Source organism: Gossypium hirsutum, chromosome A05, assembly GCF_007990345.1.
Source record: "Gossypium hirsutum isolate 1008001.06 chromosome A05, Gossypium_hirsutum_v2.1, whole genome shotgun sequence".
Taxonomy (NCBI): Eukaryota; Viridiplantae; Streptophyta; class Magnoliopsida; order Malvales; family Malvaceae; genus Gossypium; species Gossypium hirsutum.
The window spans coordinates 33,994,930-34,016,502 of record NC_053428.1 but is presented as its reverse complement, the minus strand read 5'-3'; the positions used below and the strand labels follow the sequence as shown (position 1 = coordinate 34,016,502).

The following is a 21,573-nucleotide window of genomic DNA, read 5'->3' as shown; positions in this document are numbered from 1 at the left end:
ACACGTGAAAGCCAGATCAGCTCTGTCTTCGATCTACTCTCTGCCAATACAGAGATGCCAAATCATCTTCTTCGATCTGCTCCCTGACAATACAGAGACTCCAAATCATCTTGGATCTGTTTCAGTGTAAATACTTGAAGGTCAGATCTGCTTTGCTTTAGCCTATTACCCTATTGCTTAGGGGGTTAAGGCGCACCAATCTTTATTGTCCCTTGAAGGACACAACCTGTATAATGTGTATGAATTCATGCCTATTGATTAGGATGCTTATGATTAAAATGGGTCAAATGCACCTAATTAAACCTGTTATAATGCAAAATGTTTATGAATATGACCCCTATTCAGACGTCACTACCCATTCTTTCATCCAAGCTCATCCTTATTTCTCTCGAAATATCATTCTTTACTCAGCCCATGGGTTTGTACCATTCTTCAAATGCTATGACCCATCAAAGATATTTGTAAGATAATCCTCTCTTAGGATCGAATCGTTTGATTTGTCCAACCATCATTTTGGACCAAATAAAGAATTCCCTCGAGTTCTTTCGAATCTCACCTACGTGAATTCCTTGAACAATTGTTCTGTTTTAGTTTCTTGTATTTTCTAGAAACTTATAGTGTAATGATCAAAACTTCATTTGTGAAAATTGTTTAGTTCATTATATTAATGCAACATACTTTGAGAATATTGGAAGATGAATTTAATCTTGAGAATAATTAGATTTGAATAAATTTGTCAAAAATACAAAGGAAATTAATCTGAAAGCCTATCTTTGAGAAGAAAAAGAATCTAAAGATAGCAAACAGGACAAAAGTTAGATGCCCTAGATATCGCCGCTTGAGCATTTATATGCCAACTCCATGAAGACTTTCTTGAATTCAACATGTGTTTAAAAGATCCAAAGTACTTTGTTGATGCCCCAATATGCAACGCGCTTCACTCTTCGTTGAATCAAATATCGTAAGATTACCGTGTGCTTTTCAAAATTTGAGCTGACTCTTCGGGTTTTCAACTCAAAACCCCTTTGGTCACAAGGCGCCCTTTGCGGGTTTTCACCTTGGCCTCTCCATTATTATTATTATTATTATTATTATTATTATTATTATTATTTTGTCAAAAATTCAAGGCGCCCTTTGCGGGTTTTCACCTTGGATTCTCCCCTCCTTTAGACAAAGTACTTTTTGACTGAGTCTGAATTCACTGGATTGGGTAAACTCTTCCCATCCATTTCTATCAAAATCAATGCACCTCCAGAGAAAGCCTTCTTCACTACATACAGCCCTTCCCAATTTGGCATCCATTTTCCTCTAAATTCCTTCTGAATGGGAAGGATCTTTTTTAGTACAAAGCCCCCCTCATGGAATTCTCTTGGACGAACCTTCTTATCATAAGCTCGCATCATACGCTTCTGATACATCTGACCATGGTGAATAGCTTTTAACCTCTTTTCTTCGATCAAGTTCAACTGGTCGTATCGCGATTCAATCCATTCTGCCTCATCCAGTTTTATCTCTGACAAAATTCGAAGAGAAGGTATTTCAACTTCAATAAGTAACACTGCTTCCATCCCGTAAACTAGTGAAAAAGGAGTTGCCCCAGTAGAAGTTCTGATGGATGTTCGATAGGCTAAGAGTGCAAATGATAACTTCTCATGCCAATCTCTGTAGGTTTCAGTCATTTTCCCCACTATCTTCTTGATGTTTTTGTTAGCAGCTTCCACTGCCCCATTCATCTTTGGGCGATATAGAGACGAATTATGATGCTTAATCTTGAACTGACTACAAACCTTTGCTATCATTTTGTTGCTCAAGTTCAATGCATTATCTGATATGATCCTCTCAGGCATCCCATACCGACAAATTATCTCTTTCTTCAAGAAACGACTTATAGCTGACTTAGTAACATTTGCATAAGAAGCAGCCTCTACCCACTTCGTGAAGTAATCAATGACCACGAAAATAAAGCGGTGTCCATTTGAAGCTTTTGGTGATATTGGCCCAATGACATCCATGCCCCACACAGAAAAAGGCCATGGAGAAGTCATAACATGTAGAGGTGAAGGTGGTACATGAATCTTGTCTCCATAAATCTGACATTTATGGCATTTCTTGGCGTAATTGATACAATCCCCTCCTATAGTAGACCAATAATATCCAAACCTCATGATTTGTCTAGCCATCGTGAAATCATTAGCGTACGTCCCACAAACACCCTCGTGAACTTCTTCCAAGATTAACTTAGCTTCCACGGCGTCAACACATCTCAATAGTACTTGGTCCTTTCTTCTTTTGTACAAGATGTTCCCGTCCAAAACATAATCACAAGCTAATCTCCTTAAAGTTCGCTTATCATTTTCAGTTGCCTGTTCTGAGTATTTACGATCTCTCACATATCGTAATATATCCAAATACCAAGGATTGTCATCCTTTTCTTTTTCCTCGATGTTACAACAACTAGCTGGAGCCTAAAAAATACTCATCTGAATGGGTCTCATCTCCTCCTCTTTATTCACTTTGATCATTGAAGCCAAGGTTGCTAGAGCATCTACCATCTGATTTTCATCTCGTGGGATATAATTGAAAGTGATGACATCGAACTCCTTAAATAACCCCAAAACTACCTTTCGATAATTGATCAGTTTAGGATCTCTTGTCTCCCATTCACCTTTAAGCTGGTAAATTACCAACGCAGAGTCTCCATATACTTCCAAGATTCTTATTCCTTGCTCTATAGCCGCTCGGAGTCCCATAATGCATGCTTCATACTAGGCTATATTGTTTGTATAATCAAAATCCAACTTGCATGTGAATGGATAATAATCGCCATCTGGGGATATAAGGACTGCCCCAATTCCATTTCCCACTGCATTGGATGCCCCATCAAAGCTCAACTTCCAAGGACAATTCTCTGTGGTAGCTACACACATCAACTCCTGATTTGGGAAATTGTAATTCAATGGCTCATAGTCTTCTAGAGCTCTACTAGCTAGAAAATCTGCTATCATAGTTCCTTTTATAGCCTTCTGGCTCACATAGACTATGTTAAACTCTGAAAGCAGAATTTTCCATCTCGCCATTCTCCCATTCAACGCTGTTGACTCCATCATATACTTCAAAGGGTCAAGTTTTGAAATAAGCCACGTAGTATGATATAGCATGTACTGTCTTAACCTTCGAGTCGTCCAGATTAAAGCACAACACAATTTCTCAATTGGCGAATATTTCATCTCACACTCTGTAAATTTCTTACTGAGGTAGTATATCGCCTTCTCATTTCTTCCCGACTTGTCATGTTGACCAAGCACACATCCCATGGAATTGCTAAATATTGATAAGTACAATATTAGTAGTCTATCTGGACTGGGCGGAGATAACACTGGAGCATTCAACAAGTACTGTTTGACCTTTTCAAAAGCATTCTGGCATTCCTCATCCTATGTACCTTGATTGTGCTTTCTAAGGAGGCGAAAGATGGGATCACACTTCTCAGTTAGTTGTGAAATAAACCGAGCAATGTAATTCAGTCTTCCTAGAAATCCTCGAACTTTGTTCTGAGTTTGTGGTGGAAGTAATTCTCGTATAGCTCTTAACTTGTCTGAGTCAACTTCAATTCCCTTTTCACTGACTACGAAGCCTAATAATTTTCCTGATCTAGCTCCAAAGGTACACTTTTCTGGATTGAGCTTCAACTGAAACTTTCTCAATCTAAAAAATAATCTTCTCAAAACCTCAATGTGCTCTTTTTCTGTTCGCGACTTGGCAATCATATCATCAACATACACCTCAATATTCTTACGTATCATGTCATGGAACAAATTCACCATGGCCCATTGGTATGTTGCCCCCGCATTCTTTAATCCAAACGGCATCACTTTGCAGCAAAAGGTACCCCACAAGGTTATGAAGGTGGTTTTATCCATGTCCTCTGGATGCATCTTTATCTGATTGTACCCCGAGAAACCATCCATGAAAGAGAACAACGAATATCTTGTCGTGTTGTCTACTAAAGTATCGATGTGTGACAAAGGAAAATTTTCCTTTGGGCTAGCTTTGTTCAGATTTCGATAATCAACGCACATTCGTACCTTTCCATTTTTCTTAGGAACAGACACAATGTTAGCTACCCATTCCGAGTACTTTACCTGTTGTAAGAAACCCGCATCGAACTGCTTCTTAACTTCGTCCTTTATTTTCAAAACAATATCTGGCCTCATTCTCCGCAACTTCTGTTGGACTGGCTTACAATATTATTTTATTGGAAGACGATGCACCATAATGCCTCATTCGTACCTTGCCTTGTGTCCTTGGTAATAAGTGTCCCAATTTTCACCTCTTTTTCTTCCTCAAGAGCCACATTCTCTATTGCCTCTTTCTCATGGGGCATAATTTGTTTCTCCTCCTATTTTACCATTCTCAATAGACCTGGAGACACATCACAATCCTAGACATCTTCAAAATCCTGAGATTCCTCTAGACACATGTCTTGCTCGCGAGAGAAATCAGGATTTGTAATATCAATGCTCATGTCATTGATATCTAAGGACCTGTGAGGTATAAAGAATATACAAAGAATGAATGAATTGAAAAATGATTATTTATGTACTATGAATGAAAGAATGAGAATTAAAATTTTAACGGAATATTGGTTGGTAAAAATGAAACAATACTCGTTGAAATTGATAAAAGTTATGTTTTATTTAAATAATAATAGATGAACGTAAGCCTATTTTCACAAATGTAGTCCTCTTACTCCTAGGCTCTAAAGTAACAAGAATGTTTCGAGAATTACTCTGAAGAATTCCTAAAGACTACAGGAAGTTCCTCCACAGTCCAATTGTTCAAAGAGCTTCCCGATTCGTAAGGGCGAATGCCCTCAAGGTTCCTTTGCTCCGATCCTTCATTGTGTGCAGCATTAATCTGATGACTCTTCTCTACAAGTAACCCTCTTGATATGAAGGTTTTGGATATAGGAGGGAACGTCATCAATTCCCACCCCACTTCTCTTCCATCTAAACGCGCCATTCTCCTTTCTTGGTGCTTCTCGATGTTTTTCATTCTTTGCTTATAATTTGGTTTGAAGCCCAAACCAAAGTGGCCTTTCTTCTCAATCAACTTTGGGATCTGGGTCCCTCTTTGCAGATACTTTCTTAAACCTCTTCCTGGTAAGGTTCCCTTTCCTGCCATCATTTGTAGAGCCATCCTCGTAGCTCTTGCTATCATTGGTACCAGTAGCTCACTCCCTTCTGAAATGAAAGTCATATTTACGAATTCTAAAGAGCGAAAAGAACACTCAATAGATTCTTCGTTTGTCTCGACATAAGGGGCCTTACTAGTGACTGCGGCTATAATATCCTCCTCTGCATTGATGGTTACTAATCGTCCATCCGTCACTAACTTTAATTTTTGGTACAATGACGAGGGCACTGCTCCCGCTAAGTGTATCCATTGCCTTCCTAGCAAGCAATTGTAGGAAGGCTTGATATCCATCATCAAGAAGTCTACTTCATATATGTTCGGCCCAATTTCCAAGGAGATGTCAATCCTTCCCATCACCTTTCTTTCTGTACCATCAAATGCTCTTACCACATTTTGACACGTTTTCATGTGAAAATCATCAATAGGTAATCTGTTCAATATAGACAATGGTAGAACATTTAGAGCTGATCCATTATCGACAATCACACTTAGGAGTGTGTACCCTTTGCATCGAGTGGTGATGTGCAAGGCCTTAGTTAACCCCTTGCCCCCTGGTAGGATTTCATCATCATTAAAGTAGATGAAATTATCCGCGCTAATATTGTTCACCAACCGGTCCAGCTTGTTAATGGATATGTCATGGGTGACATATGTCTTGTTAAGCACCTTCATCAATGCCTCCCTGTGCGCCTCAGGACTCAGAAGTAGAGCCAACACTGATATGTGAGCTGGCTGCTTACGCAACTGCTCGACCACGCTATACTCGCTATGCTTAAGGAACTTTAGAAATTCCTTAGCCTCCTCCTCCTTTATTGGCTCATTGACAGGCACTTCAGCTTCTTTTTCCTTCTCCACACTAGCATTTATTATTTTTATGGGCTCTTCTTTGATGCCCACTGTATCATACCGCTTCCCACTCCGTCTATGGGAACTTTTAATTTGTACATCCTTGGACGTACTGGCTACATCCTCTTTTTCCGGCAATGACGCATGGCAGTTATAACTCCATGGTACCCTCTTGTTATCCTTATAAGGAAATGACACAGGTTTATAGATTATGACCTTAGGCACCACTTGTGCCCTTACTTCATTATTCCCCTGCAAGGAAATAATAATCTTTGGCCGACTGGTTCTTTGCTGTTCATCCTCTAGCACACATACTTGTTTTTTACTAGAGCTACCTTCAAAAATCAGTAGTTCTTTATTGTCTATAAAGCCTTGCACCAAGGCCTTGAATTCTTTACAGTCTTGAGTTTCATATCCTTCTTTCTCATGGAACTCACCATAGTTCCTTATTTCTCCTTTCTCGTTTTTAGAGGTTAACATACCTCTCTTCATCATCTCCGGCCAGATCACCTGCATAGGCATCCTCACCTCAGCAACATCTTCCTTCACTCTTCTTTCACTGGTTTCGCCAATGGCATTCACTCCTTGATCACCATGATTTGGCAGCGGGTTTTCAGTACTAGGGGTATTGTCGAACTTTACTACCCCCACCACAATAAGCCTCTCTACGGCTTTCTTGAATCTGGTACAATTTTCAATCGAATGCCCCGGTTTCCAGCATGATATTCACATCTGGCATTTGTGTCATACCATTTGGGATATGGGGGCTACAATGGTTTCAAATGGAAAGGAGAAATAGCATGTGCATCGTATAAGCTTTGATAGAGGTCACGATATGTCACAGGAATAAGTGTGAATTGCATCTTTTCAGTGTTCAACCTGGTTCTTAACTCTTTCTTTTGAGAACTTTGTTGCTCAACCGCAGCCGTTTTAGACTGACCAATTGTGATTGCCCTCATGTTATATATGCTTGTATTATTCACTTCCCCATCCTTTCTCATTGGGACCGATCTTTTGACTGTTTCCTCCTTGATTTTGCCATCTCTTATGGCATTCTCGATCATCTCTCCCGCCATAACTATATCCATAAAGCTTTTAGTAGTACTCCCAATCATATGGGTAATGAATGGAGCCTTCAAAGTGTTGATGAACAACATGGTAGTTTCCTTCTCCAACAATGGTGGTTGAACTTGCATCGCCACCTCTCTCCATCTTTGTGCGTATTGCCTAAAGTTTTCATTAGGCTTTTTCTCCATATTTTGCAACGTGATTCTATCTGGAGTCATGTCAGTCACATGATTGTACTGCTGCATAAAGGCTTGGGCAAGGTCCTGCCATGAAATTATTCTGGCCTGACTCAACTGATTGTACTACTTGGCTGCTGCTCCAATTAAACTTTCTTGGAAACAATGGATCAACAACTGATCATTGTTCACATACCCAGTCATTCTCCTACAGAACATCGTGATATGGGCTTCAGGGCAAGTAGTCCAGTTGTACTTCTCAAATTCTAGCATCTTGAATTTGTGAGGAAGCACCAAGACTGGTACCAACCTTAGATCTTTGGCATCAACCCTATGATGTCCATCAGCATTCTCTAGAGCCTTGAACTTTTCCTCCAGCCATTTGTAGCGTTCTTCCAACTGTCTTGCAGCCTCAGTTCTTAAATCCTCTTTTTCAGCCATGTCTAAGTCAGGAATGAGAGGATTTGCAGGATTGTCGCCCAAATTGAATTCCGAGCCAGTTAGGAAATTTATGGGGATCCCAGCATCAACTTGACCCTGTTGAGGCCTTATTGTGACAGACGGCCCTCGAGGATATGCCTCAGGTTGAGTTTGTACGTGAGGTGGAGTGAAACCAGGAGGATGATCCTCATTCTCCTCTTCAGTGATTGCCATGGGAGCCATTCCCTTGTCAGTGGCCCTCAGTAGTTGAGCCATCTTAGCCATCATGTTCCTCTGAGCTTCCAACATTTGCTCCCTCATGTCGTTTTGCATTTTTGCCAATTGCTCTTGCAATTGGTCCTGCATGTCCTTTTGTAGCTGTTCAAACCTTTGATCCATATTCCTAGATTTTGCATGAGTTCCGTACTGATGCGTGATTTCCAGATTTTCTTTTCTACTTTTCTCCTTCTAGTAATTTTAACTAATTAGAGTCTTTCTATAACTTTGAATGTAAACGATGCGATGAAATGCTATGAGATGCAAATGAATGCAAAAAGGACATCGATTCTTATTCAATCTCATTTAGAAAACTTTATTTAGAAAAAGAATATCTTTACATATAAGAGGATTACAAATACGCTTTCGCCCTAATGCCCAAAGTTTTAACTCAATCTAATAAAAGGGCTAACTCTCGTCCTTTATCTGGCAATGATTCATACATCAAACTCAATACATCAGCTCGTATTGCCAAGTCTTGCGCGTGCTCAGCGACCTCTCGAATCTGGGCTACAGCTTCTCCAATGACGTGATCCCTTTCTCTGACCTGTCCTCTAGACTGATGAAGCTCTCCCTTCAAGTGATCTTCTCGTACCCCAAGCTGTTTGATTAGGAGCCTCCTATCCTGCAATATTGATTCCAACTCTTCAACCTTGTCTTTTAATTTCTTTACTTCGACCGTAGAGTCATGACTTCGATATAGATAAAAGGATCGCCCGAACTCAGTTACTTTAGTCTTAAACCCTGATTTTCTTTTTCTAAGGTCAAATTCCGTGATTGCATCTCTTGGAACTTCTTCTCCTAATATTCGGCCTTAGCTTTTTCCTCTTGGACCTCTTTCTGTCCCTGATCTGAAAACCTTCCTAGCCTTGTTCTTTTCAAAGCTACTTGTACCCTTTTGTAGTGCTCTTTTAAATCGTCTCGGTCCTCCTCGATCTTTCTTTTTTCTTTCCTCTCTTTCTTGACCTCCATCTTTTGAATGTCGGCATCTAGGCTCAAGTGCATCTTTTCTTCTTCAAGCTTTACTATCCTCTTCTCGAACTCCAAGTTCTTTCTCTCGAACTCTTGTTTCATGATCTTTAATTTCGAGGGCATTAATTACAAATATTCCTCCATCGGTCGAGCTCCTTTCGTTCTTGGCCTAAGGATATTGTCATTAATCCTTCTACTCTTCCAGTCAATGTACTCAGGGGTCGTAGCAGGGTTAATGGCTACTCCTTTCAATCTACAAGTCTGGTTCCAAGAACTAGAGATCTCACTAACCTTCTTATTGTAATCATCTCCTCTATACAAGAACTCACTTTGAGCCAATCCATAAGTTGCTGGTACGAACTGCCTCAAACCATGTTGCCTCAACACCAGCAAAGGGGCATAACCGATGGCACCCCAAATTCCCAACAGAGGAACCCAATCAAAACTGTCGCATCGGTAAAGAATCTCACCGGGAATCATCCACGGAGCCCTCCACTCAACATCTTTCGACTGAAGGTTCTGAAGTAGCGCTATCCAATTCTTTTCAGGAATATCAACTCTCCTAGTTGAAGCTACTATGTCCTTCAACGGGGAGTAATCCTCGAAGAAGACCCGACAAACCACCCTATCTATCAATCGGAAATGACTGTAGAGCCAAGCTAAAAGTAACTGAGCACAATCAACAAACCTGCCTGCACTGGTCTTCCTACATGCATTCAAGGACCTGAATGTCTCCGTCAAAATCGCAGGAACAGAAGTGACTCGTTTGCTAAGTCGATGGAAGAGATCCATAGTTGCCTCATCCACATATCCCAAGGCCCTGGGAAAAACCATCAATCCGTATAAGCTTAAGGCAAAAATGTCTACCCTCTTTGCCTCGTCTGGATGCGTCTGGATCAGATCTTTCAAAGCTCCCCACAGAATGCACTTACTCTCACCCTTTTCCTTAATTCTAGCCATGATCCACTGCTCGCTCATCCCCATAATGGTCATCAACTTCTTACCAAAGGTTGGGACACAAGAAGCTCGAGAATAAATCCTATCACACTGAAATCTAGGACACCGAAGTAAAGCTGTGTATTCCTCCACAGTAGGCACTAAATCTACCTCCCCAAAGGTAAAACGACTGTATGCTGGGGTCCAAAACAGAGTGAGAGCTCGAAACAAGTTCTCATCAACCTGAATATCAAAAAAATAGGGAAAATCTCCGTACTTACCATAGAATGATTGCTTGGTCTCATTGCCCTATTGATCCCAAATCGCCTTAAGCTCCTGCAGATTATTCTGTGTGACACTGATGCGAGTGTAGTCTGACAACTTCCAAAATATATCCCACAGTTATGCTATCCCTTTTCCTAGCTGAGTTTGCTCAGACCATCTATGGATGTTAGCGTTGCCCTCCACTCTATCAAAAAGTCCGTTCTCCATAATAAAACTTTCTAACTTAGAAACTGACCGTGAATCGATACCTTTTAAATGCGAAATGACATGCAATGAAAAAAAAGAAACAGTCCGTATCACATAATATTAATAAACTCAAGAATGATATGTAAATGTAATATCTAAAGTATAATTCTAACTAAGTTGAGCTCTTACGATTTTTCTATATGAGGTTTTAGTTCTAAAGTTGAGGTACTTGAACCAGCAGATTCCTCGATTCTCACGCATTATAAGCTCATTTGAATCGAGTTCAGTTTAGGGGAATACATTTCCCTATGGCTACACGGAGATGAAAATCTCACGAAACCATAGGTACGGATGTATCCCGAAAGTGATCCACTATCCTGCACAGAGGTGAAAACCTCACGAAGGCGTAGTTTCTCACTCCCACTTAAGGATGTGACCACAACGGTCATGAAATGCGTATCAGAATATATAACATATGCAATAATAAAAAACATGTAATGCAAAGATGATTGAATTTTAAAATTTTTCAAATTTTCGACATTAAGACAGAAGGTAATCAATTATACGGCTTGACTCTCTTATTAGTCCCCAGCGGAATCGCCAAGCTGTCGAGTCTATTTTTAAATCGAGTTTTGGAAAATGGGAATAGACTTTAAGAAAAACGAAAACGGGAGTCGCCACCAATCTTTTTAAGTGTGATTGGATCACCTTATAAAATGTTTTGTTTTAAAACATTAATTTTGGCCTATGAAAGTCGAGAAAATGGATTCGGGAGTCGGTTACGTACGAGGAAGGGTTATCACCCTCAAAACGCCCAAAAATTGGTACCTAATTGATTATCAAGTGTCTTTAATGTCGGAGATTTAAAATTTTTAAGATCTGATCCTCTTCAAAATATTTTAATTTTGAAAAATTAGGGTTCACTTATATCAAATGAATCAAAATATTACATCCAACAAGTTAAGAAGCAATATTTTAAAGACATTGTGAGCTAAGACAGCCCTTTTGAAAATCCCTATCTTAAAACGACAAAACACTATATCCAATAAGTTAGGACATAACACTTTGAAATTCCAAGACAGTTGCTCGTATTTTCAAAACCTTAAAAACTTAGAAGGGTACTTGACTATTCGAACTCAACGAGAAAAGTCGCAACCCAGTAAGTTAGGGCACTACCTTTCTTGAGGCTTCCAAATACCAAACATTGCCTTTTTATTTTTGAAAACTTTTGAGTAATTTGGCAAAAATGAATTTCTTTATTTAACGTTTACTCATGCAGAAGAATGGTGTTAATATATATCACAAGACAAATATACCAAAGGTAATAAATTACAACATGTTATAATTCATAATAATATAGGCAAATAAGAAATAACCTAAAATAATGAAATATACACATCATAAGATGATTATGCTAAAAGATAAACCTATACAATATTAGTAAATAGAAATACAAAAACAATTCATAATAAATTAAAGAATATAAAAGTAGAAGTGGAAATCAAAATTTATAACAATAAGGAGTGACAAAATAACACTTAAAAAAAATAAATACGAATGATTAAAACACCAAATCAATATTTATGAAGCGGAGGAAAAAAATGATAATATTTAAAAAACATATATATAATAATTAACATATTTAAGTTAGTAAAAAATAAAAGAAAAGGATATAATAATATATAAATTTAATATACATAGGAAAATGTTTTTTTTAAAAAAACTTTATTATTAAAACAATTAGAAATATCATACATATTAAATATTTTAAATAAGTAATACAAAACATTAAGATTTTTAAGAGAATAGAAATATAATAGATGATATTAAAAATGAGATTATATGCATAAGATATATATATATATATAATGAAATATATAATAAAATATAATTTATAGATAAAATATACAATAATATAATATAATGGATAATATATATAAATAAAAATAATAACTAATATTTATAAAAATAAATAATATAAAAAATATTTAAAATAAAAAAGGATTAAAATTGAATTTAATTAAAGAATTTGGGGCTAAATTCCAAAATAATAAAATAACTGGGCCTAATTAAAACTCCAGCTAAAAGCTGAGGGACTCATTGGGTAATTAAACCCTAATCCCAAAACGACACCGTTTCCAGAATGGATCTTAAAGGTCGTTAGGATTAAATTAAAACTAATATAGAATATTAGGACCGAATTAAAAATAAAATAAAATGAGATTATAAAATTTAATAAACTGGAAGGATCAATTAGGAAATTTGCCCATTTATCGAAAACGCGCGGATCTCCCTCGGGTCATCAGGTCAACGCGCGGATCTTCTGTTGAAACGACGCCGTTTAAATGTTTATTGAACTAAACCAAAACGACGCCGTATCCATATTGCACTATATAAATCATTTTTTTGTTTCAAAAATCATTTTAGAAACCATTTCAGAAAAAAAAGAGGAAAAAAGAGAGCTATAAAACTCTCTCAGAGCTCTGGCCAGTGGCCGTCTTGGCTCGTCCCAGAGCACCACCGCCTTCGGCCACACGCTCTTCACACGCCACCATCTGAGCCACCGTGCCCGATGGTTAGAGTTTTTTACAGCTCCCTTTTTTAACAGCAAATCGAAAAGGTAATTTCTTTACCATCATTCTAACGTATTTTCACTATATGCTTGTATCAAAAAATATGTAATGAAAAGAAGATAAAGAGTGTCACCTCTGTTCTTCCGTTAACTCTTTGATTTCCCTTTTTTATATATTTTGTATCTATAAAAAAAAACCGTCCCTTTACATTGTTCTGATTCAGGCTTTTATAGCCACTGTTTACAACATAAATCTTTGGTATGTTCCTATTTTCTCGATTTCTTGCCATATGTTGTTGGTACTGTCCCTTTTTATTTCCTTTTGCAGGTGAGTGAAGAAATCCCGACAGAAGATGCGCCGATGATGGCGCGATGTGGCGCTGAAGTTACGGCGCTGATGGAGGGCTACTGGAACGTCACGAGTTGAAGGGTCACATTGCTTGGAATGCTGGCGGCGCAAACCCTAACTAGGGTTCCCTGAAGCTGAAGGCAGATTGGGCCAATTGAGCCGATTAAATCTTGGGTTTAGAGTATCAGGGGTAGGGTGTAAATGGGTCTGCTGGGTAGTTCTAATTTTGGGCCTACGGGCTATTGTAAATGGACTATCAAGGAACTGTTTAATTTTATTTTTTAATTAATTTAATTCTTGCAAACCCGGGTAAATTTGGGCTATTACACCTCCAACAAGGGAATAGGTTTGACTTCTAGACTCATTTGTCAGCAGAACTTTCAAATTGATGGACTCCATTGTCACTGGCCGGTTAGACTCTTTAATTATTAATGGCTTGATCAAAACAAATTATATTAGATTAAATTAAATAGAATGAAGAGTTGTGTATAATTTGAGAGGAGATTAGGCGGAGAAAAAAGAGTAAATAGAGTAGAATCCATTTCTTGTCAAGAAGTTTGGAGAGGTAAACTCTTTTTATTTTTAAATTTGGCTTATCAAAGTTGTTTTGTTTTAGAGCTATGACATATATAAAATAAATTAATTAAGAGAAGATGCATATATTTTTTAATTTGCTTTTTCTTTTATCAATCATAGAAATAATGATTTTATCACCAACGAAAAAGGAAACAAACTAAGCACACATGGCAATCTTTTATTGCTGGCTGTCAAATTTATTTAAATATAGTATTACATAATATAAAAGAAAATAGTAGTAGTGCAAACTATTTTATTTTGTTTGGACAGCCTCATCACCACTCATAAATTGCCTAGATACGATAGAGAGCAATCAATCAAAGCAAAGCTAGATTATTTAGGCACGGAACTGGCGTAGATATTGGCGGTTAATACTTGACCTTTGGAATTTGGTTCAATACTTGCCCATGCGGTGTATTCAGAATCGGCATAAATAATCCGATCTTCACTCTTGTGGCCGTATTTAAGATTGTTTGCAACTTGTTTCCAATCAATGGGGTCATTAATTTTGAACATCTTAGTAGAGACCTACAATTGATAAATGAATGGATTACCATATATGCTATAATATATTTTATTTTTTAAAAGAAATAGTTAAGCTTTAATATAATTACCATGTGAAAAAAGTGAAGTCAGTCTGATGCTATACCATGGGAAAGAATTAATTAGAAACTGAGAGATTAATATGCACCTGATTATCAGTGGTCCAAAAAATGATCCACCTGAGGCTATGACCGACTTCATACACAAGAGCTCCGTTCAGATAGATGGCTGGCATAGTCAGCGTAAAAGTTGCTGTTTCTGTATTCTTGATCGTTTCCGCAGCAGTTTCGTAGTTCGACAAAGCCAATACTAGATTCTGGCCAGCATCATTTGTAATAGTGCACTCAGTGGTAGCAGTAGAAGCCATTTGTAGTTGGTTTATACAAATTTCAGCTATACACTGAGTCTGATTTTTTATTTGCTTGTGTTGTGCTTCATGCAGGGTTCCATACACACATATTTATACACAGGTTTATAGCATAAAATAATCAAGTCAAGGAGCTTATAATTATTTAGCTTGAGCCAAGTCAATAAGATTTTATTAATTAACCAAGGTTATGACTTCATCGAAAGTTCTAACTATATTTATATCCTTATAACTATAAAACTTTTGTCCTTACTTTTCCTTTTCTTTCAATTCATTGTCCCGAAAACAAATAATATACTTTTTCTATCACATAAATCTATTCATATAAGTAAGCTGCCCTCCTATCTATAGAAAAAGAAAAGGGTAAAATGGCATTCACATCCCTATAACCATCAAACCCTTGTCTTTTTCTTTTTCAAGTTCATTGCATCGAAATGATCAACTCATTAAGGTGGATCTCCTCCCCCACCCTCCCACCCAAGTTTATACAATCAATGTCATTTTTAAATATGGTGACTAGAATTTCAATATACAACATGTTTAGCAGCACTCTTAATTTTGTGTAAGATTTTCACTAAATCTTGACATGGTTAAGATTACAACTATTAATCATTGTTCATATTTGATGGATTTCAAAATATATTTATTAATTACATTCCAATACTATCCGACCTAATCTAGGGAGCTAGTTTTATTGTAAATAAATTATTAAGTGAGTTTTATTTGATAAATCTACCACATTTAGGTGAGTTATATTATTAAGGTCATGAAATTTATCACCTTTGTAGGCATGGTCATTTTTAGTTTTCTTAGTGAATATCCTCATCTTTTGCTTCAATTTCATCATTTTGGATATAAAATTTGTTTCCATATTCTTTCCATTTTTTTAATGGATACTTGATAAAGTTTCACCAAATTCTCATATGTACGACAGGTATGTGACCAATGCGCACCTTATACCAATGCCCCTTGTTCAAAGTTCAACTCAAGCCGAGTTGAGTCTACATAACCATGTTGGTAGCCTAACTTGCACAAAGGTCTGGTAGATTCGTAACATTAGTACCTTTTCATTCATAATGAATTAGTGAAGTTTCTCCAACTTTTCTCGAGAAAAATCTAACTTCTGTAATATTAGATTATGTGGAAATTAAATGAATGCTCACCCAAATGTGAGAGTGTTTCTATTTTGATTACCCAACTATAGCTTTTTTTTACGCTAAAATTTTTGAATTCCTTTTTTCTTAAATATAGGTTTATATACTTGTGAGGAGCTTATGCATTGAGTGAGACACTTATTTAACTTGAGCCAAGTCAATAAAATAAATTTATGAATTTATCAAAAGCTTTATTATGAAAGGATAAGTATATTTAAATCCTTATCATTATCAAACACTTGATTGTTTGTTTTTCCTTTCGATTCAATGCGACGAAAACTTCAACGAGGCATTGGCTCAATGCTAATGGCAAAGTTGAGGTCTCAAGTTCATGTCCCACCTGATGTAAAATGTCTAGGTTCTTAGTTAATTTATTAGTTATTGAGTTATTTATTGCTTATAATGGTTGAATGCATTGTTACTGTTATAACTTCAAAAAAAAAGTTCAATACACCGAAAACAAACAATTTAATTTTAAAAAAATATAAATAAACTCATATAATTTTTTATTCTTTTGCTCAGCCTTAAAATGTTGTATCAAAAAGAGAAAAGCCCTGGCAACTGGAAGAAAAGAGGCTCAAAGATAAAAATGACTCCCAGAACACAACAATCATACTCGAATGCACCCCAACACCCAACAAGAGAACTCTCGAATATATCTCAGAACTCAGAAAACAAACATCAAAATGACCTTAAAGTAGAAAACAAGACACCAAGCTGAATAGAAACAACAGACTCAAAAATCAGAGATAAAGGCTCAGAAAATCGTTGTAGCAAAGAGCCAAAACCATCCCGTACATCAAGATATTGCCTCCACGCTTCACTATCAAAAGTCTCTTTGTAACAGCCCGCTTGGCAGAGGCTTAATATCAAGATACTGTTTGGTGTATTAGTTGGTAAAGTCAAGGGTAGAATTTAGTACGTAAAGTATTTGTTTTGGCTTAGTGGCGAACTCTGTGGGATTCGCCATTTCAAGAACACAAAGTTTTGGCGAACTCCAGGGTTTTGTGGACTCTTCTACTAAATATCCTTCCACCCTAGATGTCTTGGGTGAACTCGTTAAAATTGTAGTTCTGATAGATTTGTTTCTATATTCAGTGCTTGATGACTTAGCTAGTCATGTTGGGGTTTAGTTGAGACCTAATTAGAATTGAACTAGAACACTGTAGATGATTAGATTTAAAACTTATTAAGTGCATTTAATCACGTGAATCAATGGTGTTAGTGGGATTATGTGAGCCTCTTTCTAAATTCTACATCATGCATACTGTGGGCAGGGTGGCGTGTAGAAATGTTTTGTGTGAGTTCTTATAATGAAATGCAGTTTTTGTTAAACTCTATTTTATGAAATCTTTTGTTAATTCTAGAAATATATATATATATCGATATATATATTAGTGTGTTTGATATAATGAGATGGTTTAAAAGATAGTACTTTAGGCGTGTACGCCAAACTGTTCGAATGTTGTTTTTAACTATCAATGATGTACATTGAAACTTTTGTAAAGGGAATAACTCTATTGACATTTATAAAGCTTCCGCTAAATGTTTTGTTTAAAATGTTTTACTTGGCGTATAAATAATAAAAATTATTTTCTAATTGTCATATTGAGGACTATGCCAGTATCTTAATGTTTAAAATTAAATTCTATTACTTTTGTTGAATACATATGATTTTAAGTTGTGACACTCAATATCGGACCCACTTATCGGGTCGGGTAAGGTGTGTTGTAAGTTTTGGTATCAGAGTCAAGCTTGAGTCGATTCTTGAAAAATCGAAGGTTGTGTCACGCCCAGCCACGCATGATACATTTCTGGCTTAGTCCTTGTAATTTGAATTAATTTGAATCTTATTGTAGTGTTAGTGAAAATGTATGAATGATCGAGAGAAGCAACCGGTGAGGAAATAGAAAGCCATGTACCCCCTGCTCAGGAGCAAATTCCCACACTAATCAGGGTGCTGCTGGCAATGCTTTTAGCAACGCCTTCTCCACTATGATTACCCAGATATTCGATCAATTCATGGGAACAACCCAAAATAATCACCTTTGAAAATGAGGTTGCCTCCACACTTCACTATCAAAAGTCTCTTGAGGTCTATATAATCAACAGAGACTTAAAAAAATAAGATACCATAGTCGATAAGCACCTCAAAACAAATCACATTTGATAAGTCAAAAGTAACATATTTTGCCCTCACACTTAATGTATTATTGGGTGATTATTTGACATTAATCATGAATTATATATTCCTAATCCTTTATATTCATATTTTGGTGCTTAATAGGGTGTTTGAGAGTAATAAGAGTGAAGAGCGGGTGGACATTAGAATTTTTGAGCATTCCGATAGTTGTACGCATGCAACAGATTTTCACACAGGCAATTCACATGACTGTGTGTTTTCACACGGTTGTGTGTCTAGGATGTGTTGATCCCAGTCCACGGCTGTAAGTTACAATGTTTAGGGTTTTTCAATGCCTTGAATATTTTAGTTTCGAATTTCGTGCCTAATTGAGATAAGTTCGATAATGAGTAAGAGAAAATAAGAAGAGGTAATTTGAGCAATTAGTGGTTGAAGAGATGGCCAAGTTGGAAAAATGCACGATAGAAATTATGGATGGCTATCATGATTTGTGTAGGTTGTGAGAGTGCATCAGGATGGCGGACCTTTTAGATATCTATGTTTAAAGACCAATTTTTGTTGTATTTTGAAGATGAGGAATTGAGAGAGAGTGATTGGTTGAACCAGAGCGGTCTTGCTTACTTGAAATCTTTGTGGAGACCATTTGGTGGTCCAACTTCTTTTGTGCTTCAAACAGAATCACTTGGGTTGAGGTACTTGGAGTACCAATTCACATGTGGAATTATATCACATCCAAGAGAATTGCAGAGAGTTGGGGTTCTTTAGTTTCGTTGGGTTGAAATACATGTTCTACGGAAGATTATGGAAAAATGGCTCTAGCAATCTTGTCCAAACAATTGTAAAGAGTGGATGAGGTCGTTATTCTCCAGTTTAGTGAAGAAAGTTATCATGTTAGAGTTACTGAGATCACAGGTCCGGTTACAAGGAATGAACCAAAGCAACGCCATTTGGCTTTAGCGTCAGAATGGTGTCCAGAAATCGCTGCGTCTGAGTTGAATTTGCAAGATACAGGCTAAGTTGAAAAGCCGCTGGAAAAAGGTATGGCGATAGAAGGCGAGAGAACAGAAATGCCTAATATATAAAATCATCGAGAAGAGTTGAAAATTGGAGAATGGGAGCGAATAGACTGAATTTGTCAGATGAAAAACTCTTGAAGAAATTGCAGGGATGGTAGTTCCATAAAGAACAAGAAAGAATACGAAGTTGTGATAGCTAGAATGGGCGATAAGACACTAAATGAATCTGCTAATCAAAAGTCGGCTGATTGCCATGGGAGCCATTCCCTTGTCAGTGGCCCTCAGTAGTTGAGCCATCTTAGCCATCATGTTCCTCTGAGCTTCCAACATTTGGTCCCTCATGTCGTTTTGCATTTTTGCCAATTGCTCTTGCAATTGGTCCTGCATGTCCTTTTGTAGCTGTTCAAACCTTTGATCCATATTCCTAGATTTTGCATGAGTTCCGTACTGATGCGTGATTTCCAGATTTTCTTTTCTACTTTTCTCCTTCTAGTAATTTTAACTAATTAGGGTCTTTCTATAACTTTGAATGTAAACGATGCGATGAAATGCTATGAGATGCAAATGAATGCAAAAAGGACATCGATTCTTATTTAATCTCATTTAGAAAACTTTATTTAGAAAAAGAATATCTTTACATATAAGAGGATTACAAATACGCTTTCGCCCTAATGCCCAAAGTTTTAACTCAATCTAATAAAAGGACTAACTCTCGTCCTTTATCCGGCGATGATTCATACATTAAACTCAATACATCAGCTCGTATTGCCAAGTCTTGCGCGTGCTCAGCGACCTCTCGAATCTGGGCTACAGCTTCTCCAATGACGTGATCCCTTTCTCTGACCTGTCCTCTAGACTGATGAAGCTCTCCCTTCAAGTGATCTTCTCGTACCCCAAGCTGTTTGATTAGGAGCTTCCTATCCTGCAATATTGATTCCAACTCCTCAACCTTGTCTTTTAATTTCTTTACTTCGACCGTAGAGTCATGACTTCGATATAGATAAAAGGATCGCCCGAGCTCAGTTACTTTAGTCTTTAAACCCTGATTTTCTTTTTCTAAGGTCAAATTCCGTGATTGCATCTCTTGGAACTTCTTCTCCTAATATTCGGCCTTAGCTTTTTCCTCTTGGACCTCTTTTTGTCCCTGATCTGAAAACCTTCCTAGCCCTGTTCTTTTCAAAGCTACTTGTACCCTTTTGTAGTGCTCTTTTAAATCGTCTCGGTCCTCCTCGATCTTTCTTTTTTCTTTCCTCTCTTTCTTGACCTCCATCTTTTGAATGTCGGCATCTAGGCTCAAGTGCATCTTTTCTTCTTCAAGCTTTACTATCCTCTTCTCGAACTCCAAGTTCTTTCTCTCGAACTCTTGTTTCATGATCTCTAATTTCGAGGGCATTAATTGCAAATATTCCTCCATCGGTCGAGCTCCTTTCATGCTTGGCCTAAGGATATTGTCATTAATCCTTCTACTCTTCCACTCAATGTACTCAGGGGTCGTAGCAGGGTTAATGGCTACTCCTTTCAATCTACAAGTCTGGTTCCAAGCACTAGAGATCTCACTAACCTTCTTATTGTAATCATCTCCTCTATACAAGAACTCACTTTGAGCCAATCCATAAGTTGCTGGTACGAACTGCCTCAAACCATGTTGCCTCAACACCAGCAAAGGGGCATAACCGATGGCACCCCAAATTCCCAACAGAGGAACCCAATCAAAACTGTCGCATCGGTAAAGAATCTCACCGGGAATCATCCACGGAGCCCTCCACTCAACATCTTTCGACTGAAGGTTCTGAAGTAGCGCTATCCAATTCTTTTCAAGAATATCAACTCTTCTAGTTGAAGCTACTATGTCCTTCAACGGGGAGTAATCCTCGAAGAAGACCCGACAAACCACCCTATCTATCAATCGGAAATGACTGTAGAGCCAAGCTAAAAGTAACTGAGCACAATCAACAAACCTGCCTGCACTGGTCTTCCTACATGCATTCAAGGACCTGAATGTCTCCGTCAAAATCGCAGGAACAGAAGTGACTCGCTTGCTAAGTCGATGGAAGAGATCCGTAGTTGCCTCATCCACATATCCTAAGGCCCTGGGAAAAACCATCAATCCGTATAAGCTTAAGGCAAAAATGTCTACCCTCTTTGCCTCGTCTGGATGCGTCTGGATCAGATCTTTCAAAGCTCCCCACGGAATGCACTTACTCTCACCCTTTTCCTTAATTCTAGCCATGATCCACTGCTCGCTCATCCCCATAATGGTCATCAACTTCTTACCAAAGGTTGGGACACAAGCAGCTCGAGAATAAATCCTATCACACTGAAATCTAGGACACCGAAGTAAAGCTGTGTATTCCTCCACAGTAGGCACTAAATCTACCTCCCCAAAGGTAAAACGACTGTATGCTGGGGTCCAAAACAGAGTGAGAGCTCGAAACAAGTTCTCATCAACCTGAATATCAAAAAAATAGGGAAAATCTCCGTACTTACCATAG

General features: G+C 37.6%; 2 protein-coding genes across 2 annotated transcripts; both read right to left on the bottom strand.

Moving 5' to 3' along the window:
* Positions 1 to 2,765: 2,765 nt before the first annotated feature.
* LOC107889895 (uncharacterized) lies at positions 2,766 to 7,238 on the bottom strand. Its single transcript, XM_041111937.1, has 5 exons — positions 6,814 to 7,238; positions 5,978 to 6,724; positions 4,828 to 5,878; positions 4,086 to 4,184; positions 2,766 to 2,933 (listed from the first exon to the last, which is right to left on the bottom strand). Exons 1-5 carry the CDS (start codon positions 7,236 to 7,238, stop codon positions 2,766 to 2,768), a joined length of 2,490 nt encoding a protein of 829 aa, XP_040967871.1.
* Positions 7,239 to 14,007: 6,769 nt separating this feature from the next.
* LOC107904404 (uncharacterized) lies at positions 14,008 to 14,841 on the bottom strand. The gene is made up of 2 exons (XM_016830766.2): positions 14,550 to 14,841; positions 14,008 to 14,386 (listed from the first exon to the last, which is right to left on the bottom strand). Exons 1-2 carry the CDS (start codon positions 14,766 to 14,768, stop codon positions 14,192 to 14,194), a joined length of 414 nt encoding a protein of 137 aa, XP_016686255.1. The 5' UTR covers positions 14,769 to 14,841; the 3' UTR covers positions 14,008 to 14,191.
* Positions 14,842 to 21,573: the final 6,732 nt, after the last annotated feature.

Coding starts and splice junctions, on each gene's coding strand:
- LOC107889895 (XM_041111937.1), bottom strand. CDS start 7,238: ATGCAAGTTCAACCACCATTGTTGGAGAAGGAAACTACCATGTTGTTC. Junction 4,185..4,827: donor GCTCTTTGAACAATTGGACT/GTGGAGGAACTT, acceptor TTGAAAATAAAG/GACGAAGTTAAGAAGCAGTT. Junction 2,934..4,085: donor TTCCTAAGAAAAATGGAAAG/GTACGAATGTGC, acceptor TTCCCAAATCAG/GAGTTGATGTGTGTAGCTAC.
- LOC107904404 (XM_016830766.2), bottom strand. CDS start 14,768: ATGGCTTCTACTGCTACCACTGAGTGCACTATTACAAATGATGCTGGC. Junction 14,387..14,549: donor TTTGGACCACTGATAATCAG/GTGCATATTAAT, acceptor TATCAATTGTAG/GTCTCTACTAAGATGTTCAA.